The sequence below is a fragment of the Equus caballus genome, chromosome 15, assembly GCF_041296265.1.
Source record: "Equus caballus isolate H_3958 breed thoroughbred chromosome 15, TB-T2T, whole genome shotgun sequence".
In the NCBI taxonomy this organism is placed as follows: Eukaryota; Metazoa; Chordata; class Mammalia; order Perissodactyla; family Equidae; genus Equus; species Equus caballus.
Window position 1 is genome coordinate 69,447,932 of NC_091698.1, and position 26,635 is coordinate 69,474,566.

At 54.9% G+C, this 26,635-nt stretch overlaps 1 protein-coding gene and 1 long non-coding RNA gene across 5 annotated transcripts; one reads left to right on the plus strand and one right to left on the minus strand.

Moving 5' to 3' along the window:
• Window positions 1-611: 611 nt before the first annotated feature.
• LOC106781701 (uncharacterized) lies at window positions 612-3,978 on the minus strand. The gene is made up of 3 exons (XR_011426460.1): window positions 3,763-3,978; window positions 3,556-3,662; window positions 612-935 (listed from the first exon to the last, which is right to left on the minus strand). It is a non-coding gene; the product is annotated as an uncharacterized lncRNA (long non-coding RNA).
• Window positions 3,979-12,709: 8,731 nt separating this feature from the next.
• On the plus strand, window positions 12,710-17,100 carry SIX2 (SIX homeobox 2). Of its 4 annotated transcripts, none has more exons than XM_070236390.1 (3): window positions 12,710-12,773; window positions 12,950-13,627; window positions 15,833-17,100. In XM_070236390.1, exons 2-3 carry the CDS (start codon window positions 13,062-13,064, stop codon window positions 16,161-16,163), a joined length of 897 nt encoding a protein of 298 aa, XP_070092491.1. In that variant the 5' UTR covers window positions 12,710-12,773; window positions 12,950-13,061; the 3' UTR covers window positions 16,164-17,100. The 4 variants fall into 4 exon arrangements, with proteins under 4 accessions (XP_070092491.1, XP_070092492.1, XP_023474912.1 ...); XM_070236391.1 differs by having other exon boundaries at window positions 12,739-12,773; window positions 12,950-13,621; XM_023619144.2 differs by lacking the exon at window positions 12,710-12,773 and having other exon boundaries at window positions 12,915-13,627.
• The last annotated feature ends 9,535 nt before the right edge of the window (window positions 17,101-26,635 follow it).

Consider the following 26,635-nt stretch of genomic DNA (forward strand, 5'->3'; position numbering starts at 1 on the left):
CTTTTGGAGGCTCTAGAGGAGTTGATTCCTTGCCTCTCCCAGCTTCTGGTGCTTACCAGCATTCTTTGGTTTGTGGCCACATCATTCCAATCTCTGTCTCTGTAATTACCTTGTCGTCTGTGTACCATAAAATCTCTCTCTGCCTCCCTCTTACAAAGATACATGTGATCACATTAGGGCCCACCTGGATAACTCAGAATAATCTCCCCATCTCCTTAAATCCTTAAGCTAATCATATCTGCAGAGTTTGCCATATAAGGTAACATGGACAGCTTCCAAGTATTGAGGACCATTGTTCAGCATGATACAGGTGATAAGACTTTCTTGGAAAATATGTCATAAAATCTCAAAACAGTTTTATGTATTTTAATGACAAGGATTAAATGTGCTACACCAAGAAGTCTGTCAGGAGAGCAGCAAGCAGCTGAACATGATGCCCACCTTCCCTCCCCTGCTACAAATCAGACTGAGGGCTCCAAGGGTCCCAGAAATCCTCATTAACTGATAATTGCTTGATACCTAGTGGTTCTTGATGAAACATGCCCAAGACTGTCTTTATTTTCCTCCAAAGAGGAACCACTGCTTGTGTTTCACAAAAGGCCCACTACGTGTGAGAAGTTCTACGGTCTTATTTTTATTTTTTCAATGCAATCCAGGCCCCCCAAAATCTATTAAGCCTCTACTATTTACCCACAAATGCTAAGTGCTGGGCAGGGGAGCACAGTGACCTTTGTGGGGATGGGAAGCTATGAGAAACAACAGAGATTGGTCCTCCAAGAAGGCAAAGGACGTACAGGAGCAATCACTCAGACCGCGGCCCCGGGTTCAGGTCAGGCGAAGGCATGTGGATGTTACGTCCTATGAACAGCCAGGCAGCAGGGAGGAAACATCCTGAGGAGGTCTTCACAGAGCAGTTCACTTCAACCCGGGAATTCCTGACAAGGAAACAGCAAGAGCAAAGGCCCAGGGGTAGGGGTGAGGGGAGAAAACACAGCAGGTCCAAGGGCAAGGGAGGAGGTCATCTGACTGGAGTGGACAGTCCCATGGGCAGCAGCGGGGTCTAATCCTGTAGAGGTGAGTTGACCAGCCTGGGGAGGGCCTGGGATTCTAGCTAAGGTATGAGGATGCTATTCTGGGTGGTGGAGGTCAGGAGCCACAGAAGCACCTTGAACAGAGGATGATATGAAAAAGAGAAGTGCTTTAGGAAAACAGATCTTTGGGATGTTGTCCAGGACAGACTAGACTTTAAAACAGAAGGGGTATGGCGGGAGTGGAGGTGGGGAGTGACAGGGACTCAGGAAGAGCTGTCTGTAGCTTTAGCCCTTATGTCCATTCAGCAAGCACTTCCTAGGCAGCATTCATTCTGGCTGAATAAACCTGTAGGAATATTGAAAGTTTACCAAACATGGGTCATGGATAGAGTCACATTTGATCCTCACAATAACCTCATGCAATAGCCCATAATATGAACCTATTTGTAGATGAAGCACCCGGGATTTGTCCTAATTTAGAGAATTCCAAGGAAGCCTTGAGCCACAGTGGCACGACCCAGGGAAAAGAATGGAGCTCCTTTAGGAGTGGAGACTGGCCCCAGCTGGCTTCTGGCCCATGGTGGCAACAGGTGGGCAGTGCCTGGTGTCCAGTAGGGAGTAGGGCACTCAGGATTGACTCCCCACTGGTCTGTGTGCCCAGGAGCTCTAGTCTAGGGGACAGGCATCGGGGAAAGTAATACCCGAAGCCAGAGGGAGGGCAACTTCAGAGTTCTGAGGCTAAGATCCATCAGAGAGTTACCCCAGCCAGAAGCTGGGCATGTGGGCACAGTATCTGGCCCCCGGGTGAGAGGGCTGGTGTTAAGGCCCAAGGCAAAGGGAGTGATGCTCAGAATAGGTATTCATATCCAAGAGAAAAGTGGACTGCTAAGAGGAAAGGCTAGTGTTCTGATTATCTATTGCTGTGTATCAATCACTCCAAAACTTAATGGGCTAAAACAATAGTAGTTATTTATTTTGCTCATGAATCTGCAATTGGGAAAGGACAGGACTTGGCAGGGACAGCTCATCTCCTCATTGCGGTATCAGCTGGGACAACCTGACTGGAGCTGAAGGATCCACTTTCAAGATGGCTCACTGAGATGGCTAGTAACCTGGTGCCAGTTGCTGCTTGGAGTGGAGCCAGAGAGGGGGCCTAAGTTCTTTTCCACACAGGCCTCTCAACAGGGCTTCCTTACAGCATGGTGGCTGCTTCCAAGAGCAAGTGTCCCAAGAGAACGAGCCAATCACTGTATTGCCTTTCATGACCTAGCTTCAGAAGTCACATTGTGTGACTTTTGCCATAGTCATAAGCTCACCCAGATTTACAGGGCAAGAAACACAGACCACTCCTTGCTTATACCCATACCTCTCAACAAGAGGAATGTCACAGTCACATTAAAAGAAGAGCATATGGAGGGACTGGCCCAGTGGCATAAAGGTTAAGTTCACGCACTCTGCTTCAGTGGCCTGGGGATGGCGGGTTCAGATCCCAGGTGTGGACCATGCTGTGGTGGCATCCCACATACAAAAAACAGAGAGGAAGATTAGCACAGATGTTAGCTCAGCAACAATCTTCCTCGAGCAAAAAGAGGAAGACTGGCAACAGATGTTAGCTCAGGGCCAGTCTTCCCCATCAAAAAAAAAAAAAAAGGTTTATTAAAAAAAAAAAAGAAGAGAGTATAGAGCCAGCCCTGATGGCTTGGTTAAAGTTCAGTGGTCACTGCTTCAGTTAATGACTTACAATTATGATATACAACCATGTACCGGGGCTCTGGGGAGGGAAAAAAGAGAGAGAAAACAAAAATTGTCTAACAAAAAAAAAAAAAGAAGAGCATATGGGACCGGGTATATTGTTGTAGCCATCTTTAGAAAATCAAATCTGACACACAAATGTAGAAGATTATTCATACTACCAATGTCATCCCTTTGTCAACAAATACGTTTTTTTCTCCCCAAAGCCCCAGTACATGGTTGTGTATCATAGTTGTAAGTTGTTCTAGTTCTTCTCTGTGAGCCACCGCCACAGCATGGCTACTGACAGGCGAGTGGTGTGGTTCTACAAACAGGAACCAAACCCAGGCTGCCAAAGCAGTGAGAGCACTGAACTTTAACCACTAGGCCAACAGGGCTGGCTCTCTCAACAAATATTTTTGCAGACTTACTGTGTGCCAGGTAAACCAGAGGATACAGTCCCTGCCTTCAAGGAGTTCACAGTCTGATGGTGAAGTCAGGTAAGAGATCAAGAGGTTATAGGGCTCTGATGATGAAATGCTGGGGATGACAACAGGAAGATGCTGTGGGAACTGGAGCAGGGCCACACCTGACCTCGGGGAGGAAGAGGGTCAGGAGAGTTTTCCAGAGAAAGTAACATCTAGTCTGAGTCTTGGGGACGAAGGGGGAGGTTTCCGAGGAGAGGGAACACCACAAACCGAGATTTGAGGGAGGGGACCAGGTTACTCAGCTTTGCTGCAGTAACTAACCGCCCAACTCTCAGAGGTTCACAACCACGCACACTATTTCTCACTCCATATTAAAGCCAGGCTGCAGACCAGCCATGACTCTGCTTCAGGTTGGTACTCTGCTCCATCTTCTTTTTCATCCTGTGACATAGGCTGGAGCAGCACCTATCGGCTGTATGAGGACAAAAGAAGAAAGAGGAGTAAAGTCTGGATGTACTCATGGCCTGGAGGCAACTTACAAGGTCTCTAAAAGCTTCTGTTCCTCCACTCACACTTCATTGGTCCCAGTCTGTCACATGGCCAAGCCCAGAGTCAATGAAGCATCCGTGGGCGGTGATGGATATCTACCACAGGATGGAAGAGTCCATGAACTTCAAATCACTCAGGATGGCTGAAGCCTTGACTAGGAAGTGGGCAGCATGGAGAGATAAGCTGGATGTATGTGCTAAGTCTGATGACAAAGGCCCTCATACGTCATGCTGAGGAGTCTAAATATCATCCTGAAGTTAATAGGTGCCATTAGGAGAACTTAAATAAAGAGTGGCACAATCATATCTGTGTTCTAAATTAGTGGCTCTGCCTGATTTGTGATGGATGGATTGGAAAAGGCACCACTTTGGGGAGAGGGGAGAAAAGCGGAGGGAAGGAACTAATGTTTGTTTAACAGCTCTCATGTACCAGGCACTAGACTTTCATATTCCATAGCGGACTAGCACAGTAGCCCTCCAATCACCTCATTCTTCCATGTCTGGGCTCATAGTCCCTACAGATTGGGTAGTGGACCATATAGTCCCTCCCACCCACCACCTGAACATCGCTGATTGGAGTGCGAATCACCTGACCCAAGATGAGCCTATAGGATTCTCTCTCAAGAATTTGGAACAGGGCAGAGATTTTTGAGTGCTTCCTGAGTACCTGAGCCAGGGGGACACAATAAAGGCTGGAGAAGTATTAAAAGGAGTAGAAACGGGGAACACTGCTCTTCAGAGAGAGAACAAAGATACTCAGAGGGGAGCAGAGAAAGGAGACCATCCTGCCACCTAGAAGGAGGGAAAGTGGCTGCCTTGGTTTCTATTTTCCAGTTTCTGGTTCTGCCCCTCTTAAGGATAATGGTATTCCCTGCCCTTGCATCCACGTGCTACCCCCGAATCCTTGTAATAAACTTATTTTTTTTTCTGTTAGTCTGAGTGGATTTCTGTGGCTTGCACCTCAAAGTACCTAGACCAGGACATTTTAATTCTGAGTCCCTCAGGCTCGCCCCCGGCATAATAGGGCCATGAGTACATCCAGACTTTACCCAGTGGGGTGCTGAGGCTACGGCTGTACAGGTTGCCCTAGTCACGGTGGGCTCCTGCCCAGCAGGGGCTGATAGGGACTGAAGGCCACCAATCCCAGGTCCTGGGGGCTGAGACCTTGGGGCAGAGAGAGCCTTTCCTAGAACCTAGACCCACTTTCCTGACACCTGCAGGGAACTCTCAACCACTGGGAGCTGGAAGTGCCTGGGGAACGTGAGCTCAGAGAGCGGAAAGGCCTGAGGGTGAGAGATGAGAGCTTGGCAGAAAAGCTGCCCCAGTGGAGTGGGTGAGAGCAGACGTCCTGCAGCCAAAAGGCCTGGATTCAAGAACCCTGCTCTTTTTCTCCCTAGTTGGGGAAACTGACTCCATAAGACTATGCCATAGCTGCTGTATTTGTGCTTAATCTCTCTGAGCCTCAGTGTCACCACCTGTAAGATGGAGCTGTTAATTATGCTGTCCGGACTCATAGAGCTGTTTTGAAATTATGTGAGATAGCACATAACAGGCACTGAGTAAATTCTTCCTATTATTACTTTCGCTATTACAGAGGAACTAAGGTCCGTAAGGCTTATGACTTACAGTATGGGTTTTGGCATCAAGGACTGAAATTTCAGAGGCTCCTTATTAGCTGTATGACCTAGGTCAAGTTGCTTAACCTCTCTGAGCCCACTTTATAGGTAAATGCTGATAATACCCACTGTATAGGATTATGGTACCCACTATACATTAGTAAACTGCTCTGTGTATAGAAGATACTCTATTAGGGGGAGTTATTTTTTATTTTAACAGATACACCTGGCTCTATGTTAAGATGCAAGGGGCTGATGAGGAAGAAGTTAGGGAGGGGAAGGAGAGTCACTTCATTTACTCCAGCTAACAATCACACAATCCACACCCACCTATCAAGCCTTCAGCATGAGCTCTGCTTTGCGCTCAACCCTGAGAACACATACAACAGAAGGAGAAGCCCTGTGCAACCTCATAGGCACACACAATGTCACACCTGTTTGCAGTTGTCTTTTGCTTTCTGAGACTTGCCTTAATGAGACCAAAATCTGGGAAACGCCATAAGACAATACAAAACGTTATGGCAGCTAAAGGTCTCCTGTTCATTTCCAAACAGGGACTCAGTCTTTTCACATACATTAGCTCACTTCCTCTTCCCAAAACCCTGGGAGCAAGATGTTTGTTAGGCCTGCTCTTTTTCTCCCTAGTCGGGGAAACTGACTCCATAAGACTAAGTCGCTTGCCCTTGGTCACCCTGTTACTAAGTGGCAGAGGGAGGATTTAGCCCGGATAGCCTGACTCCAAAGCCCACACTCTCTCCAAGGCTGCCGTGGGTGGCGAACTGCAGAGACCTCGGTTGTTTCGTGTGTACGAGTTCCTGTCTTTCCAACTGCTCCAGAACGTCCAGTCACATATCTGGGCATGTCCCAAAGTGCCTGGCTCAGGTCTAGGCATAAATAGAGGCTTGGTAATATTTGTCACCTGAAAACTAAATCTGCCTTTTGACACTTCGGTCAGTGTTATTTACTGAAATAACACTAATTGTATGCAATTCTGCAAATACAGTATCTCATAACATCCTGATGACAATAGCCTTGATGGATTCCTGAGCACCTATTTTGAACCAGATGTTTCATAAACTTTGTCTCTAATCCCCATAGCAACAGCATTCAATTCAACAGCAATTGTTGAAGGCTTATTGGGTGCCAAGCACTGGGCTTTCATCCTCATTTTACAAATGAGCAAAATAAGGCTCCAAGACTGAGGGACTTACTGAAGTGGTGGGTCTGGACCAAGGACCCAGGCCTGTCTGATGCCAAAGCCCCTGTCGTCTGCTCTATCTACCCTGCCTTCCACATACGTGAGCATTGACTAACAGTGCAACTATATTAGAATGGTTGGAACAAAGACGGTAATTGCCAGAGGACCAACCACATCTGTCATCACAAGTCAGAATGCCACAGTGATACCATAGGACATCTATTTGAGGCTGACATTGACCTGGTACCTCTGCAGCAGCCTCACGCACAGGTTTCCCTGAGCTCTGTACCCTCCCCAGCAGGGCTGTATCTGGTTTCCACCTCCTTTATTAAAGCACTGTGCATAAATTAATTAACATACATTCTTCTGTAAGAAACAGCCCCCGGGTTTTAGCCTTAATTCACATACACAACAAAATAAAGTATTGGATTTCCAAGTTAAGAACAATGTTGGCTTTTTCCAGGTTCCCTATAAAAATGCAGAACTTGGTGGAATCCCCTTGAATGGCTGGGTGGGAGTGGCTTCTGGCCCAGGCCCTACCCAATTGAGGAGAGCCAAGACCAGTCACCAGCCAGGGAGAGAGGTATCACTGATGAGTGGGACCGATGCATTGTAATTAATGGCAATAAAGAGATACTGCAGGAGAGGGAAGTGCCAAGCCAGGAATCCCTGCTCCCGGATAGAATTTCTCCCAGGTAATGGAAAGAAAAAAAAAGTCACTTCTTACAGGAAACCTGATCTACATGTTGCCCACAGAGGATTTTTGTAAAGAAAAGGAACTAAAGAAATGCAACTAAAGACAGCAGCCCAAGAAAAATTAAAATAACTCTACTTAGAAAACTTTCTTTCCTGCAACCCAAGGGAACCCGGTAACGCTATAGGCAGTTAGACCTGGAATTTCTACGAGCGGGACGGCCAGTCTCTAGCTTCCATGTAGCCCTACGGAGACTCTAGCACGCAGTACTTCTGGCTGGAGGAAGCCGGCACAGCTCTCTGAGACCTCCCCACAAAGAAGAGGAGGGCAAGAAGAGGGCTGGGAGGGAAGAATAGGAGGAAAGAGGAGGAAGAGGGCCATTCTCCTATTGGCCCGGTACTTCCCAGCTGTTGCTGTCAGTCAAATCCCATTGGTCATTCAGGCATCCATTCCAACATTTCCTGGGCGCCCACTGTGTGCAAGGCAGATCCAGACTCTCCAGGGGGCATGTGCGAGGGTGAAAAGCCGGTGTCCATCCCCCAAGGATGTTGTGATCAGACCCTGGCAACCTAGTGCCCTCCGGGCGTGTGTCTGTCTCCGAGGGAGCGCGCTTCGCGGACACGCCCCCTCCTTGTGCCGGCTCTGCCTGCGCCTATGGCCGGTTGGGGGGCTTTGGGGGACAGGAGGTGAGGAGGGAAGAATCGGCCAGCCCTCCCGGCTCCCTCTCCCTCCTCCGCTAGAGGCTTGGGGGAAACTGCTCACCGACCCGCCGACCCTGCATCTGGGCCCTGCCGCGTGGGGGCGCTCGCGGGCAGACCGGCGAAAGCAGGTCGTGGACGCACAGGCCTTCGAACCGCCCCTCGGAAGGAAAATCCCGCGCGGACTCCCGCGGCTTCCTGAACCAAAGCCGAGAGCCTGGCCCTCTCAGCCGGATGCCCGGCCCGCCGCGCCCCCATCCCCTTCCCAGGCGAAGGGGCCCGGCGTCCCCTGCCAGCCCTGGAGGGAGCGCGACGCGGGTGGGAAGGGACACCGGGACCAAGCGGGGACTGCGGGCTGGGACGGAAGGCCGCGAGCCGGGCCGGGCGTCGTAGCAAGGCGGACAGCGCCCGGGCCTGGGTACCCGCCTCTAGTCCCGGTCGGTCACGGTGTCGCCTCGGGCCGATTGGCCGGTTTGGAGGCCTCCAAACGGGCGCCAAGCCCCTGTTCTCGCTCTTTTCGTTTGAACAAGATGCCCCGTGAGCCCGCGGCCTCCGAACCGTTTTCTCGTGAGGGCCCTCCAGGCCGCCGCGGGGGTCGCAAGCAGAGGCCAGAAGGGCGGAGGGGCCGCGGTGGCCCCAGGGGGACTCTGCTGCTCCGGCCCTTGGGGCCCTGTGACGTGCCTGCCACGTGCGGCGCGGGCGACGCCCCGTTTCGCGCCGTTTCAGGAGGGCGGCCGCCGGAAGCCTAGTACCCAGGCACCTCGGGGCGTCGAGGCGTCGCGGGGACCATTTTCGGAAACGCAGAATTCATGCGAGCGGAATCCTCGCGCCTTGACCTGCCCCAAACGCTGGGCAACAGAAACCCGTGGGGCGCGGGGCTTGCGACGGCCCGCTCTGCGTCCGCCCGGCGGCCGGGGACCGGCGAGCGCGAGGGCGAGGGCGAGGGCGCGGCCGGAGGAGCCGGGAGGCCGGGCGCACACAGCCCGCGCCGCGTGCCCGCCTTCAACGAAACGCGCCGCCTGCCGGGCCGGGCGGAGGCCGGCTCGGGCGAGTGTGCGGCGGCCACAGCGGGCTCTGAGCGCCGGGAGGACCGACGCCCCCTACCTCTTCATCCCCGGCCGGCCGGGGCTCCCCAGAGCTCTGGGCCCGGGGTGCGCGGCGGCAGGGAGGGCCGGAGGCGGGCGGCGCTACGCCGGAGTCTGCCCAGGGGATTTCTGTAGCCTTTATAGGCTGGAAAAATAAAGATCAAAAAAGAAAAAAAAAGAAGCTTCTGGTCCTCTGGTTTAGCACCGAGCCCGCTCTCCCTTCTCTGCCGGCGTTGGAAATAGGCGGCAAGCAGCTCCTTCTCCTTAGATCACCCCCTTCTTTTCGAAATGGCCCCAACCCAAAGTCAGGGAAGCCTTTGGGAGGCTGGTGCGGCTGCCTTCTCCCTTTCCCCAGAAGTCCCCCGAGTGGGCGATGTGCCAGCCCTGGGCTGGGCAATGGGTGCCATCTGTGGGGGTCCTTGAGTCTTGCTCTGGGGAGCGTCTGGTCCAGCTCTAGACACAAGGCCCTAGACTGTCCCTGAACAAGAGTCAGAGGCAAAAGTATTGTGTCAGCGTGAGCTCACTGGGTGTAGCACACCCACCTTCCCCTGCTGTGCCTTCCAGAAAGTCCCATCCCAAGGGACTTCCAGTGCACCTTGGAGGTGATAGGAGACATTTCAGTGAGGCCCAAATTTCCACAGGTCTACAAAACTTTGCTCCCCCGCAGCCATGGAGTTTCTCCTATTTGTGCTTGATGAAAGCAGGCCTCTCCAGCATGTCTTAGCAGAGGAAAGAGTATGTGATAACATGGGTTGGGGTGGAGTAGACACAAGGCACCCGGCACCCGCAGGCCTCTCTAGCAGCTGCTCTGAGCACTGAAACCCGGGGCTCAGACTGCCTTAAGGTCAGGCTGGCGTCTATCAAATCCCTACGCAGACACCTCCCAAGTGCTCTGTCCTGTAGCAAAGACTGTCAGGGAGGGGGCTGGGCAGGGAGGGGGCTGCAGCCTGTGAAGGGACCCTAGCTGAGCTTGTAACCTTTTTAGGGCAGGCACTCAGCTGCCTGCTGGCAGGAGGTTCTAGTCCAGACCTGCTAGAACTGGTTTCCTACAAATATGGGGGGAAGGGGAGAGCTAGTGGCATATGGACACACCCCCATACTTTGGGTTATGGTGTTACAGGTTTTCTGTGCTTGCTCTGTAATGACATTTCATATGGCATACATTATATTACCCAAGGTGGCAGGTCCCACCTCCGTTCTGGCAGGGCTGACTCTTGGGCTTAATGCCCAGGGGCTGCAAAGAGGGCAATGCTGAAAGGGACGGTGAGTCTGAAGCTCCAGAAAATCTACCTTAGCTGAACATGGGCAGGACCCTGTCCTGGGGGAAGTTCAATCTTGAGGCTCCAAGGGTCCAGGGAGGGGCATATTCACAGTGCGAGCTGTGGCTGAGGTTGCAAAGATTACCCAATGTCAGTATTCTTCAACCCGCCCCAGCCCTGAACCAGCAGGGGTCTGAAAGATCACACAGGCCTCATGTAATAGGAGGCGAGAATGAGCTGGAGAGGACTGTAAACTGGCCCAAGGTCTCACACCAGGAAGTTACTGCCCAGTCCCACCCACCAGAACGGGACCAGGGTACTCCCCTTCAACCCCAGCCTGATCTTGCCAAGATGTAAGATGGCCATGGCCGGAGCTGGGCCCAGCCAGCCAGTCACTAACCATACGGCTGAAGAACAGGTCTCGGAAAGAGTAGGTTGCCCCTTCTTGGGGTTCAGCAAGGTAGGCTGTGAGGCTCAGTGCAGCCAGGGGTAACTATTTCCCAGGGTCCTCTAAGGCCAACTCAGGTGAACCCTGTGTGGCAGCACACAGGACTCTGGATAAAGTGGCCTGGATGCCACAGGGCTCCTCCCAGCCAACAGATGCAGATTCTGAAGTTGCCACCTGGATTTCTGCAGGGAGCTGTCCCTAATACTGGTAGCGAACATTCTCTGACCACCCTGTGGTCAACACACCCAGAAGCAAAAGTCTCAGGGAGAGTCTGAGGGTTCCACTCTGTCATGCCTGCAACTCCCCCAGAGGACCTCTACAACGCTAGAGCAGGGGTGGAAACTGTTACAAATCTTGCAAAGGAAACGGACCTTTAGAATAAATATGAACCTTGCTCATAGGTACCCAGCAAAGCCAAAACATGAACTTAGAGCTCTGGGCTTCCATTCCAGTGCTCTTAGCACAAACTCCCCAGAAATTGTAAAGGGGTGGGAACAAAGAAAGGTGGTCTAGACACAGGTTCCACAGTCCTAAACTGAGGGCAGAGGCCCAGCTCTGTGGTGGCTTGGGTTCTGGCACTGGGAGCCCTGGTGGGCTCCAGCCTGCAACAGCTCAGAACTGAGGGGAAACCGAAGTGGAAAGGACCAGCCTGGGAAGGAACTAAGCCCGGGGCTTTTCAAAACAGAAGAAACAGCAGCAACACTCTCCTCTCCTACCTACTCTGCCTGCCCTTCTCCCAGAGAACCAGCACTGCGTGTTGCCACTCCCGCCCTGAGAAAGAAGCAAAAAACAAGACCCCCTTTTTAAGCCCCTCATTCTGGAGCTCAGAGACCTGGTTCCCATGCTAGAAGTGGCCACAGCCCAGTCTGAGCTGAGAGGGGGGAGGGTGGAGGGGTTTGCCTCCACTCTGTCCTCCCCGACCGCCCACGGGGGAAGGGCCACAGCCGTCCTAGACTCCCTGCCCCCGCCGCCCGTGGGCAGACTGCCTGCGCTGCTGACCCGAGTCAACTTCCGTAGAGGCCACACGGGAGTGCCGCGCGCTTTTCGGGCTGTGGGCCCCGTGGGGTTAAATCTGAGTCCCCGCCCGGCCGGCGAGGAGCAGAGAGCGCTGAGCAGGGGCGGTCCGGCCGCGGGGCAGCCGGCCCGGTGAGGAGAGGGAGGAAAGGCGGGATCCTCCAAGAAGCAGATTCTCAGGCGTCCGCCTGCGGCCACTGCCAAATCTTCCCGACTGACTTCTAACTCCTCCTCCCTCCCCTTGTCCCTCGTGGACCGCTCTGGTCCGAGTTCCTTGGATGGGGGTGGGGAGCTGTCAGCAGGAAAAGCCAAATCTTTGAGGGGCGCCCGAGCACGTCCAAACTCTCCCGTCTCACCGGCGTCTCCTGGGCAGAATCTACCCGGCAAACAGCGGCCCTGGGCGGGGCCTGACGACTCCGAGTGCAGGCGGGGGGCACCCGGCGGAGCCTTGAGAAAAGCTGCCCAAAGTTTCTTCCCCGTCGAGGCTCCCTCCACCCCTCTCCAACCCCTTCCTCCCGGCACCCCCTTAAACAGTCCTCCGCCTTTTCTTCTCCCGTTTTCCCTCCCCACGTCGGTCCTCCCCTTTTTTCCTCCGCGCGTCTCCACTCCGCCTCCCCACTCCCGTGTCCGTCTCCGCCCATGCTCTTTGGGCGTCCGCCCCGTCAATCACCGCCGCCGCGGGCCCCTGCCCGGCCCGCTCCGCCTCCCAGGTTCTTGGAGCGCCTCGGGCTCCTGTCTCGGGCCGCCCTCCGCTTTGCGCGGAGTCGGGCGATCTGTCAGCGGAGCCGGCCGGGGGGAGCCGCCCGGCCCGCCAGGGCTCGGGTTACCAGTGACTGACAGCGTCTCCATGGCGAATAATTTGACTCCAACTATTGTCTGGCGCGGGCAGGCCCCGGGTCAGATAACCAGACCAATCAGGGCGCGGGCCGCCGCGCCTCATGCCCGCTTAGAATAATATTATTAAAAAAGCAGCGAGAGAGCTAGACGGGAGGGAGAGCGAGCGAGAGAGAAGCGAGCGAGAGAGTGGCGGGCGGGCGAGCGCGGAGCATGCGGAGCGGCGCCCCGGGCGGCCCCCGGGCTTGGACGAGGGCGCAGGCGAGGCGCGCAGGCAGCGGGGGCGCGGAGCGGCGCGGGACCCGCGGCCGGCGCGGGGGAGTCCTGCAGTGACTCCGGGTTCGCCGGGAGCAGCGCCGGGCCAGGGGGCCGGCCCCGCCCGCCTCTCGGCCCAGACGGCCGGGCGAGGAGGCGCCCATGCCGGACCGCGCAGCGCAGTGAGGACGCGCGCGGGCGGGCGGGGGCGCAGCCGGCACCATGTCCATGTTGCCCACCTTCGGCTTCACGCAGGAGCAAGTGGCGTGCGTGTGCGAGGTGCTGCAGCAGGGCGGCAACATCGAGCGGCTGGGCCGCTTCCTCTGGTCGCTGCCCGCCTGCGAGCACCTCCACAAGAATGAAAGCGTGCTCAAGGCCAAGGCGGTGGTGGCCTTCCACCGCGGCAACTTCCGCGAGCTCTACAAGATCCTGGAGAGCCACCAGTTCTCGCCGCACAACCACGCCAAGCTGCAGCAGCTGTGGCTCAAGGCGCACTACATCGAGGCGGAGAAGCTGCGCGGCCGGCCGCTGGGCGCTGTGGGCAAATACCGCGTGCGCCGCAAGTTTCCGCTGCCGCGCTCCATCTGGGACGGCGAGGAGACCAGCTACTGCTTCAAGGAGAAGAGTCGCAGCGTGCTGCGCGAGTGGTACGCGCACAACCCCTACCCCTCACCCCGCGAGAAGCGCGAGCTGGCGGAGGCCACGGGCCTCACCACCACGCAGGTCAGCAACTGGTTCAAGAACAGGCGGCAGCGGGACCGGGCAGCCGAGGCCAAGGAAAGGTACGAGTAAGTAGATCCCCGGAGCCAGCAAGCCCGGACCCGAGGGAGGGGGTAGCAGGGCGTTCATCCACCCCCGAGAGAGGCCTAAACGGGGCCCCTAGTCCCAGCCACGGCCCAGCTGCAGCTAGGTCTGACCCGGACGGCGCTCAGGCGCTCAGGTCTTTCGGGAGACCGGGAGGTCAGGGATTTGTCTAAAGCGGGCAGCGCAGTCGGGGAAGTTGTCAACTAACTCCTTGGTGGCTTGTGGACAAAAGTGGAGAAGTTTCGGAGGAAAGGCTAGACAGTGGGCCTGGACCCGGTGCAAGCCGGCGCAGCAGGCAGGACACGATCGTCCTCCCAGGGACTGAGGAGACTCCCAGTTGCCGATTTTAGGCCTGCCTGTTTGAATTCACCACCGCTTTCCTGAACTTCTCCTTGGCCTTACTCAGCTCCAGGCCAGAATGTGATTAGGGGTCAGGAGTGGGAATGGAACTTCTCGGGTATGACCTGGATGTGGAGGGGCTGGATGTGGACGGGCTTGGGCAGGAAGTTTCCTTGTCTGGACACACGAGTTCATAGCAAGAGACTTTTATCCCGCATAGAAAGGACCAAAAGGCGAAACGGTTGGGGAAGAAGTGTCAGCGCTGGGGGAGAAGAAGAGAAATACATGCCCCTTTTCTCTGCCTTGTTGGATGCGGCAGGACTTCCCTTACCCTTGACCCCTCTCTCCTCAGAGTCTACCGTCTTTGGTGGGTAGATCAATAGGTCTGGGGTGAGCCAAGAGCGGCAGAAGAAAGGCTGGGAGTTGCTTGTCCTCAGGGAAACCAAGACTTCCTGAACTAGCCTAACAGTTGGCCATTAGACTGTGGTGGCTGCCAGCCCTGTGGCCCCTCAGGACCCCAAATCTGGAGGGGGAAATGGCAGAGAAACTGACTGTGGGGACAGAATCCAGCATGAGTTTCGGAGCAAAACAAGACGCCTGGGGTCAGTGGTATGGGGTGTGCGGAGCCCATAGTTTGAATGATCATGGTGGTGTGGGGGTACTGAACAGTGAAGTGGGACCTCTGGACATGGCAGGGAAGCTTCAGGCTGACCATGGTCTCTGAGACCAGAGTCTGGGGTATCCTCAGTTGTAAGGTCTCAGCTGCCAGCCCTGTGGGAAGTTCCCTTCAAGGAAAACAGGAAGAAAAGGCCTCAGGAAGCCCGTGAAGAAAGAATCTGTCCAAGATTTCAAATATCTGAATCTAGGCAGAGCTGTCAGTCAAAAGCAGGGCAGGAGGTGGGTTCTCCCTGCTGGGGTCCCTGTCCACCCAGACTGGCTTGTGTCCAGACTCCTGAAGAACTAGGTTCTCAGGCCAGGGCCCAGGTGAGGGCTGCAGAGTCTCTGTTTCTGGTATGGCAGAAAAGTCTAGGCCAGGATTAGCAATCTCCTCCATTCTCCCTTGTCCCTTGTCCCTTCTCCCATGAGCTGCCCTCTAATTCCCCAGCTCCCAGTCCCCCAGCTGAAATTTCCACTGTGCTGCCAGGAAAAGGGAGTCCTGCATCCTTAGGGCCTTGTCCCTAGGCCCAGTAAGAAGAGTCCTCACCAGGTCTGCAGTTTGCAGCTGGAGGGAAAGGACCCTTAGCTCCAGGAACCCGTCCCCCAGTGAGGGATTTCCCTCAAGCAGAGAAAAGCAAAGGGAGATGAACGCTGTTAAGACTCCCAACTTCAAATAGGCCCTCAGCCTAGGATCTAGGCTCTGGTGTTCCTCACTCCTGGCCCCACTTCTACCCAGCAAACCCTGGTTTGAGGAGCCAAGAGTGATCTGAAAATCCAGGCATCTTCTCTTTGTTCCTGCCTCTCCCCCAAACTCCACTGAGCCGTGCTCCCCTGCGCCTCTGCTCTGGTCAGAAATGTTAGCAACCCAGTGAGCAGTGAGGGGGTAAGGGGGACAGGACACACAGAGAGCAAGAGAGATTTTCATAAGATTGAGAGCATGAGAGGTGGGGAGATAAAGATGATACAGGGAGAAGGCTAAGAGAGAGAAATGGGGTGTGGAGAGATTGAGAGACCTGGCAGAAAGAACGAAATCCCCAAGCCAGGCCCAGAACATGGTAGAAACCGAAAACACCCGCAGGCAGCCGGCGGCGGCTCAGTCTCCGAGGTGGGCGCAGGCTCTGGCTCCCGGTGTCGTGGCGCCGAGCGGCCTCTCTTTCCCCGCTGACCCGGCTGCTTTGCTCCTGCACTTGCAGGGAGAACAGCGAAAACTCCAACTCCAACAGCCACAATCCTCTGGCTGCGTCGCTGAACGGCAGCGGTAAGTCGGTGCTAGGCAGCTCGGAGGACGAGAAGACGCCGTCGGGGACGCCGGACCACTCGTCGTCCAGCCCCGCGCTGCTGCTCAGCCCGCCACCGCCACCAGGGCTGCCATCCCTGCACAGCCTGGGCCACCCTCCCGGCCCCAGCGCCGTGCCTGTGCCCGTGCCGGGCGGAGGTGGCGCGGACCCACTGCAGCACCACCACGGCCTGCAGGACTCCATCCTCAACCCCATGTCGGCCAACCTCGTGGACCTGGGCTCCTAGAGCCCCGCCTGCCTCGACGCGCTAGCCTTCCGGCCTTGGCGCTGGGGACCTGAGAGAGACGGTGTCGGGAGGGCGCCCTGCGCCGGCGGCCCCACCAGGTACTGAAAGACCCGCTCGCTGAGTGGGCAGGACCGCCGGCCCGGCCAGGGCAGGGCGGATGGCTCTCTGGTTTGGTCTTTGTTCGGGATTTATTTTCGGCAAGTTGCTTTTGAGATCCTTTGGAGGCCTGGGACCAGCCTTGAACCAGGGAAGGGAATAAATTATACACCTTTCTCATACTCTTTCCCTACCTTCTCTTGGCTCTTTCCGTCTCTCACCTTCCTTGCTCTTTTCTCCTCTTCCTTTTCCTTCTTTCTCTCTTCTCCTTTTCTCCCTCCCTTTCTTGCTTTCCCTTTTTTCGCTGTCTCCCTCCATATTTCCTGCTTACCACCTCTCATTAGGTTTCTGTTTCTCTTTCTCTGTTTTTCTGTTTCTCCTCTCCGCCAGCCTCTTGCACCCCTGGCCCCCAGGTCTGTACCCCTCCGTCTTTCTCCTCGTGCCTGGCCATCTACCTGCCCCACCCATCCCTCTCTCTCCTGGGGTCGGGGGTGCAGGGGGAAGAGCAAAGGAAAGCTAGGACCTTTGAACACAGGCCTTCTTCAGAGGCCCTCCCTTGGGGTCAGCGGGGCTGCAGGTGTCAACTTTGGGCCTAGTAACTTAAGTGAAAGAAAAAGAGCAACGGCGCGGAAGCCCCTGAACGCCCCCTTGCCGCTCGCCCCTCTCTCTTGGTGAGGCCCCGCCGCGCGCTCTCCTCTTCCTCCAGGGCTGTGGCCACAGTGCTCCCGGCAGAGCGTGCCTCCCGAGCCGCGGACTTGCCATCTCCCTGTTATGCCCTCATGTGAATGTTCTTTGGGAAATATTTCTGCTTTTATTTTATAATAAAATTAGAAATCATAAATATATATATGGATATATACCACGAGGCCCGCGAGCCGGGAGTGCAGCAGTGTCTGATTTCCCTACAGGGACTCGACACCCGAGTGGACCGTCCTGGGCAGCGATGCCCTGTGAGTCCCTGAACCAGGAGACGCCTTCCCACATACAGAATGTGTATCAGTCGCGAGGTGAAGGGACAGAAAACTCTGAAACTTCCTCCCCCAAAGTACTTTATCCCTTTTCTTGTCCGGGAAGCTCCCTGCGGAAGCGGGGAGGGGAGGCGGCCTGCTCCACTTGAGGACTCCTAGCCCCCCACCAGCCAAGCCGTGCCCTCACCTGCCTCTTTCCTCACCTGGGGATGGGGGTGGGAAATGAGAGTCTGTGTACGGAAGGTGGGTAAGTGTGTTTGGAGATGCCAACGCGGCGGGGGAACAAATCGGACGGTGGAGGTTTCCTGAAGGGCAGCCTCCTTAGCGGTGGCCTCAGTACCCAAAACCAGGCGCGACGCACTGGACAGATTCTCTGGCCCCAAGGGCAACCGCTGATCTAGCCGCGAGGCCCGGGTTGTGGGTGTGACCGTGGAGCCCAGGTTTCTAAGCTCAGAAATCTGTCGGTTTGGAGTGGAGATGAAGGGGTGGGGGAGAAAGGAAGTCCAAGGAGACTCGGGCGCGTCTTCTAAATGGGAGCAAGCGGGCGCCGGGGCTTGGCCGGTCAGCCCAAGGGGGCACCTCCGCCCGTTGTCGTGCGCCCTAGGTGCCTCTGTAGCTGTAAATTAACCTGCAGCGCCCCCTCCCCTTTTAGGGATCTAGTGCTCTCCCCACCCGCCTAAGCGACACGTCTAAGCCGGTCTAGGCAGATCCAAAGCGGGCAGGACTCTTCTAGTCAGAAATCCAGGCTTTGCGATGGCTGTAGGTACCAAACACGTCCCTCCTCCGCGACCAGGACGCTTCAGACTAAGCCTGTCGGTCCTGGATGAGAAGGAATGGAGGGGATGAGGCGCTTTTCGGCGGCGCCCCGTGATCCTAGAGCGCGGGGACCTCTCGGGACTTCCCGCTCCGATGAAATCAGCGCTCACCGAAGACCCTTTCGCGGGGACTTCCTAAGTGTCAAGGATTCCGCGGGCAGCCGGGCGGGCTAACGTGGCGCGGGAGGCTCCGCCTCTGCCTTCGCTCTGTGCGGGCCCGCAAGGCAAAGGAATCCCCAGGAGGCGGAGACTGCGCTGCGTGGCTGGAGTCCTAGGCCTCCGGCTGCACCAAGCGCCCACGGCCCGCACCCGATGAGGAATTCTCGTCTTGGCACCTCCCGCGGCCTCTCCTGGAGGGAGACAACTCCTCTCCTCTCAGGGGACAACTCAGGCCCTCCGGGGACCTGGTCTGTGCTTGTAGGGCCCCAGCGGCCCGGCCTCTGCTGACTGGCGGGTTGAAGAGACCGCTAACGCCTGGAGGTCCTGAGAGACTCAAGCGACGCGCGAGGCCGCCTTGAGCCAGCCGAGGCCAGCCGACAGGCCCGGACTTGCTTCTGGGAAGTGGGGACACAGAGTAGTCCCTGGAACCCGCATCACCCCCACTTGCCCCCTATTTTCGAGACTCACGTTCACAGGCAAACAGGCTCTGCGCCAACTTTCAAAAGGATGAGAACATACACATTTAACATTAGTTCGAATCACAAGTATTGAGAGCCTGTGAGGAGGCACTGCAGATGCCTCCAGAAACTCCCACCCCAAAGAGGGAAAGCCACAGACTCTGTCACACATGTGTTCACACACACACACAGAAGCAAACACACAGACCCTCAACTCATTTTCATAGACACACAAACACGTGTCCTCAGGCGAAACACTCTCCTGCACGGATGTATACTCCAGATACAGGCACAAATGAGTCCCTCCCGCATACGTGCGCTCACATACACAAACACAAATACGCATCATGCTTCTATCATGCTTCTCGCCGGACGCACGCAAAAGCCCATCCACACTGGTACCCCTTCCAGCAGCCAGTCCCTGCCCATCGACCCACCGGGGCTAGGGCCGGCCTTGCAGCGCTGTTTGCACCAAGGCCTCGGCACCAGATGGCTGAGAAAGAGATGGTCTTAGCCCGAGGTGGCCACGGGTCAGGGATCTCACCTGCGGCACCCTCTCTTAGCTCGCCCAGGTGGGAACGCGGGAGTTTGCCCGGAGCTTTCACTCGCCAATAGGGGGCGGGGTGCCTGTTCTGGAGCTTTATTCCGTAAAGCGACTTGGGCAGAGCCGCACTATTTATTGCAACTTCCCGCTTTTCTCTCCCTCTTGGAAAGCTAACCCCGAAAATATTTATTTAAACTGAGAAGCTATGCAGAAGTTCTGAAAATAAACCAGAGCAGTTACTCGCCCACTGCATAAATCTATACAAGCCAGTCCTCCACTCCGAGGGAGAGGCTGCGGCCCCCACCAGAGCCTGCCAACTGGACATAACTTTTGCAAAGATATTGCCGGGTGAATACAGCCACTCCTCATCGGCTTCCACCAAATAGGGTTCCCAGTGGCGTGTCGCCCCCTTCTCCCCGCTCCTCACCCGCTCACCCCGCGGCAGCCGCGGAAGCCAAGAGTTTTGCTCCGGCGACTCGAAGGACCGTAGCGACTAGAAGCGCGAATCTTCTTTTCTGCTCCCCTGTCGCGTTCGCCTCTCATTTGTTCCCAGTTAGGTCCCTTACCCACGCAACCCTAGAAGATGAAACGGAATGAAGAAGGTAGAATCCAGCCTCGAGGGCAACTGGTTGATTCATCTGCTTGGGGGCTTAAAAGCCGAGGGCTACTGAGGGCAGAGGGGAGCACGAGGACTCGCTGTGCTTCCTCTCAGACTCCTCCCCTCGCCCCGTGCTCCGCAGCCATCGTCTGGACTTGGGCCGAGCCTAGATACTGGTGTCCCTACCCCGAAGCGCATCTCGAGGGAGTGGTGGGTCTGCCTGGGGACCAGGCGGTGATGGCACGTCCGTCACACAAGGAGAGGTTAAACAGGGCCAGGGAGATCTGAGGAGAGAACACTGGGCTACTCCGTCCTCGATTTTCCCCAGTCCTCGTAGGAAACACCATTTCAGCCCCTGAGAAAAGCAGGGACTAGCCGAGTGCGAGCGCTGGAGTCAGGACGCAGGTATTTCGTCTCCGCGACTCCACCAGCGCTCACCTCTTGCCAGGATGCTCTGGGGCTCCGGAAGGGAGACATGTGAATGTTTTTGTGTTGAGGGGCAGATGGAGAAGAACCGAGGAGAGCTTGGGCTCGCGACTGGGCCCCTTCCTTTTTTGATGTTCCCTATCCCAACGCCACTGCCTTGGCACCCGGAGCCCTCACAGCAGCCTAGGGACTCCGGAAAGGGACGCGACTCAGTGCGTGAGGATGTACTGGGAGATGTGAGAAAGTGTGTGCGTGCAATAGGGTGAAAAAACGCACTGGTGTGCATAGATGGGGCGGACCTGCGCCCTGGGAGGGTGGCTATTTTTGAGTATGTAGGTGTGCGGGTGACCCAGTGCGCGCCCAGGGCACTCGGGAGAGCCGGGAAAGCCAGGCTATGCCTGAGCGCTCTGGCTCACAAGCCGGAGGCGCCTGGGGCTGGAGGAGCACCAGCCTCTCCTTTTGCGCCATCAGAACCTAACCCGGCGCAGGTTGGTCCTCGTTCCTGGAGCCGCTGCTGGCCGCAGGCGAGGTAAGCCGGGAGAGAAGGAGGTTGCTGTTGCTGGGTGCCGCCGGACAGTGGAGCCGAGCCTGAGCCAGAAAGGTCTCAAGTCCTGGTGTCAGGGTCAAGGCCTCCAGCACCGCCTCGCGGGAGTCTCTTCTCCAAACTCCGTTGATCGCTCACTGTGCGGCTGAAACTCGGAAATGGTTTCTCCTGGGTTGCGGGGTGGAATCAGAAGTGGAAAGGGTCAGACTGGGTGTCCTCCAATGGGGTGAGTTTTCCAGTCTATTTCCGCAGGGCTGCTCCCTAGCCAGGTGGACACTTTCTCCCCGCCGCCCAGCAGTCGAGAGAGTCTAAGTAACACCGTGTGGATGCTCCCGACGAATGCCTCCCTCGCGAGGCCCACTGGGCGCCCCTGGTTGCCTCAAAGGCTCCCTTTCTTGGAGGAACTCACAAACCCAAGAGGCTGGCACAAGGGCGGTCACGTAGGGGGAGGCTTTCTTTTGGATGCTAGCAGCCCTGGCCCTTGCCAGAGCTAAGTAGAGAACCACTAACGCGCAGCCCACCCGGAGTGCTGACTCACTGAGCAGCGCTTACCGGCCCCGACTCAGGCCTGCTTCGGGGACAAATGCCACAGCTCCGCCTGCTCCCGGCGGTTGACGCCTCCGCAGTCCCACCCGCGCCCTCGGTGCCAGGCCTGACGCGGCCCGCTTTCTGGGGTGAGTAGCCGGCGCGCTGCTCCGGGGAAGGTGAAGCTGTAGGGCTTGAAGGCAGGGAAGCCGGGAACCGCCGGGCTGGGCTGCCCCATTCTTCTGGGCTTTTGAGCTGGCGGCCCGACATACAGCCGAGGCCTGGGAGCCTTGGCGCATGGGATGCGCCGCGGACGACAAAATCATCCGCCACTCTGTCACCCCCGGAAGGCATCCTAGCTCAGGGGACTACACCTCTGCCAGCCCAGGGCACCCAGGCCCGACTGGGCCGGGCCTTGGATTCTGTGGCGGAGAGCTGCTTCAGTTGCCCCGGTGGAGGAGTCAGACTAGAGCCTCGAGGTCCCATAAAAAGAACGACGGGCGAGACGGAAAGGCGAGAGCAGCAGCGGGGGTGGACCTTGCAGAGCTGCCAGCCTCGATTCCCTTCCTTCAGGGCTTTTGCAAAGGCTTGTGTTGACCTGCCCAGTCTCGCTCTCTCACCAGCTCAAAAGCTCATTGCTGGCAGAATTATCCTGGTAACTTGCCCTGGGCTGTGGAGACTGGTGACTTCGTGGTCCCCAGAGTAACAGGTCTTAACTGCCATTTCTTGAACGCTTACTACGCGTCAGGCACTTCACCCACCCGGTATCTGTTTAATTCTCATAGCGGCCACACAAAGAAGCTTTTATTACTGGCAGATGAAACTGAGACGCCAGGTTCGGGAACTCGCCCAGAGTCACACACGTTACAGCCGCAGGACCGGCATTTGAACCTGGCCAGTCTGCCGCGCACGTTCCTCCCGGGGGACCGGCTGCAGGCGAGCGAGGTGCTGGCGATTGGAGCGGCTCCTCATCTGGGCCCCGGGTGGCAGGGGCGGCCGCAAACGACTCCCGCGAGGGTCGGAGGCAGCACTCAGCAGCGCGAGCGCGATGCGAAATGTCGGACGAGGACCGGCTCCAGACCCAGCTGCGGCAGCGGGAGCTCGCGGCCTCAGTGACCCGCTTAAGTCGGGTGATAGAGTTTATCTCCGAAACAATCAAGAGAATTCCCCAGTTTCCTCACTTGCCCTCTGCTATGCAGACATGACGCACTGTTGAGTACCTCAAAGGGGGGTTTCCACCAGGGCAGGTCCCTCGAGAGTAAAGTTGGAACCTTGGGACCCCGGGGTCTGCCTCCCTCTTCGCCCTCCTTCTGCGACTTCGGCCCGGTCTCCGCCTTTCTGCTCGGGAAGATGAAGCTACTTCGGGGACTCTGAGGGCTGAGATATGAGTCCTTGGCGGGATGCCCTCCTCTTTGTCTCCTCCCTGCCCCCCTTTAATCCTGTGCTGGCCAGTCGGGGACTTGGCTCTCTGGGAGGGAAGAGGAACGGGGCAGTATTTAAAGCGTCATTCAGTTAACAGGGGCTTGCTGCTGAGGTGCGAGGAAGTCTGGAAGGCAGGGGGAACCCAGACCCTGCTCTTCAAAGACCAGAATAGACCAGGCCCAGCCCCTACCCGCCAAACCCCATCTCCTGCTCCGCCCACGGAGATGTTGATGGTACAAGCGCTCTGATTCCGCCTCAATTAGATGATTGTCAGTTTCAAGACAGTGTATATGAAATATCCTATTGTCCCGAGACAGAGCCATTGGCGACCCTGGAAAGCCACTCTGAGACACCTGAATTAGCGAGGTCACGGGTCCAAACCTAAGTAAGTGAGTGAGTGGGTGGAGGTGAAGCGAGGCTTACTCAAGGAGGCCGGAAGTGTACGTCACTCCTCCCTTTTCCTCCCGAGGGAGAGCCAGGGCCCTGACTCTGACCCTGACCAGTGAGGGTAGGGGGCTGGAGAGAATCAGAAACAGAAAAGGTGAAGCTGAATACCTTCTAAGAGCAAAATAATATAGATATTTCTAGCATTTGTGTGGTACTCTGCAGAATGTCGATGGTTTCACAAACCTCCTATCATTTAATATCGCAATTATATAAGGTAGGCAGGAAAGTAATTCTTATCCCCATTTAACAGATGAGGACATGAGGCTCGGGATGTTGTTACCTGTGACTTTCCTGAGGCCCCAGAGTTAGTGGAGACTCTTTCCTCTACACTCGATTGTCCAGGTGATTTGTTGAGTTTGGAGGAAATAGCAGATGCCGAACCAGCCCCAAGAGTAAAGATTGTTCCCCTGGGGTTGGGGGAAGGATGCAGAGAGATGGCAGCCACCATGGAGATCTAGACACAGCTACAGAGACTTAAAGCAAATATACCTCAAAATCAGAACAAACTTGTATCTGAAATCACTAAAAGGAATGCAGAAGCAAGTCTCTTCTGACAGGCCACTTCCACACCAGGGAAGCTTGGGGCAGCGAGCAGAGGTGAGAACTAGAGCTTTGCTCTCTCATTGGGCTCAGGACCTGTCAGCTAAGGCTCCCAAGAAATGACAAGAGATGAATTGGGAGCCAGAGATTTCCTCAGAAGGTGACTTTTGTGGGTGTCCAAAGGGCTGTAGGTTGGGGTATTTTTGTTGGGGGGGGTTGTTTTGTCTTGTTTTGTTTTGTTTGGTGAGGAAGATTGGCCCAGAGCTAACATCTGTTGCCAATCGTCCTCTTTTTGCTTGAGGAAGGTTTTTGCTGAGCTAACATCTGTGCCCATCTTCCTCGTTTGGGGCGGGGGGGGGGGGGAGGGGTTGTATGTGGGGTGCCACCACAGCGTGGCTTGATGAGTGATGTGTAGGGATCCGAACCTGTGAACTCCAGGCCACAAAAGCAGAGCATGCAACCTTGACCACTATACCACCAGGCCAGCCCCCTGAGCTGTAGGTTTTTTAAATGGAGAAATGGGAAGAAACTCAAGACTTCTGTTTACTGTGAAAGACTACACCCTGGTGTCAGTTCAGAGCTGTAGATGAAGAAGTCAAGACTCACTTTATCACTTGTTATTGTTTAAAAGAGTCAGTTAAGCAATCACTCTGAAGGCAAATAATATTAAATAGGAAGAAATGAGGAGGAGAGTTAGGGACAAGGCAGGAGTAAAAACAAGACTTCACTTGAAAGGATGAAAATCTAGAATGGCTGGAGCCAAGGCACAGTTGCAGCGGTTAGGCAGGTCAGTGGGCAACACCTCCCTCCATGGAGACCAGGAACCAGGAGGGGCCAGGAAAGCACAAACGGGTAGTGCTACATCATCTAGAGGCAACTGGGATGTGCTGGGTGCCCAACTGGGGACCGGGAAAGACTGAAAATCCCACCATACCTGGTAGCTGTGTCAACAAAAGTCTGCCTCAGGCTCAAAGTCTACCCAACACAGGCCAGCTTGCAGCCCACTTAGAGCTGAGGCAAAGAGCAGGAAAAGAGACTGTATTAGGTATGGCTGCAACAAATAAACTCCAAAACAGGAGCTCATTTCTCAGCCACAAAACAGTATAATAGGAGCGTTTCCCGGCAGCAGGTGGCTTCCTATGGGGTGATTCAGGAACCCAGGCCCCCTCATCAGGTGGCCCCACTGTCACCTAGGACCTCAGAGTCCTTTGCACTTGGTTCCTGATGGGTCAGGACATGGAGGACAGGCATGGGAGGTGTGGGGTCGGGGGCAGGTTTGGATGGTGCATATCACTTCTACTCATATTCCGTTAGATCGAACTTAGTCATGTGACCAACTCAGCTGCAGGGGAAAGTGGGAAATGGAGTTACCTGTGTGATCAGGAAGAAATCCCAGGAAAAAGATTTACTGAGGTTTATGAACGGTTAGTGAAGGTTCAATGATTTTAGAACAGGGAAATCTGTACTCTGTAAATTTTCCTTTTTCTCTGCACCTGTATTTATTGTTGTTACTATTATGGGTTGGCAGTTTGTTTTGTTTTGTTTTTTGTCTTGCTTGTCTTGGTTCTTTTATAGTGAAGACAACATGTGAAGATACCACTCCTACATCATAAACTGCAAGTCACTTCACTTCTCTGGGCCTCGGTTTCCTTATCTGTTGCATGGTATATTAATTAGGGTAAGGCTAAGCTAGAATAAAATAATAAGAGTGGCTTAAGCAAAACAGAAGATTATTTCTCTCCCACATTGAAGTCTAGGAGTCTTGGCAGGCAGTTCAGGATTAGTCCAAAGTCATACTCCTCCCACTTTGTTGCTGTGCTGTGCATGACCTCAACCTCATGGCCCAAGGTGGCAGCAGGATGGAAGAAGGAATGAAGAACAAGGTGAAAGTCATATGCACACTGTCTCTTAAGAAAGATTCCTGGAAGCTTCCATACAACATCCCATTGGCCAGAACATAGTCACATGATCACACTGCACTGCCAGAAAGCATGTAAAATGTGGATTTTATTCAGGACAGCAGTGCACAGCCAAAACTCAGCAGTTCTCTAGCTGAGGAAGAAGAGGAGACTGGAGATTGAGAAACAGTGCATCTGAATTCGTGAGGAGTTGGACTTGGTGATCTCCAAGGTCCCTTACTGATGTTTGGTGTTTCTATAAAAGAAATAACAAGCAAAAACTATAGCAAAGTGTAAATTTAAAAACTTGTTTAAAAAAAAAACTAAAGCAATTTGTTAACAAAAACCCATGACTAATTCATTTGTAAAGTTACAACTCACACCAGTAAGAATATGCTTATTCCCTCCTACCCCCGCCAATATGTATAAAGCAGCTCCAGAATGCTATTGACTGAATTTACTTATAGTGGGACATTTATTATTATTTTCCCGTGCATTCATATGGAGATGTTTTCTGGGAGCATGGAAAAACACTGGGGGGATCTGCAACCTCTTTCACTGCTAATAGAATATTGAGGGCCGCAGAAAAGCTTCTCTAACTAGCTGTGTAGCCATACAAGAATCATTCCATTCCTTCATTCATTTATTCATCCATTCACTCATTCATCTATCCTAACATTCAGTAAATATTTACTGAGGACCTCTACCTGCTCGGTACTAAATGTAGGGATATAAATATCATTCTTCTCCATCTTCTTTAATAACAGAACTGTAGCCTGGCATATGGCTCATCAACTACATGACCTTTCCCAACCTCTCTTGTTAGGGTGACTTTGTGACCATGTTCTCTCCAAAGGAATGTGAACAGACATGATGTGGACCTCTTTGAGGCCTAGCCCATAAAATGTCCCACATGTGCTTTCCTGTGCTCCCTTTCCCCAGACTAGAATGGCAGTGGCCAGAGTCACCTTGGAAATCATGCATTGAAGATGGCGGTTACCATTAGCCTGGGTCCCTAAATGAATACATGAG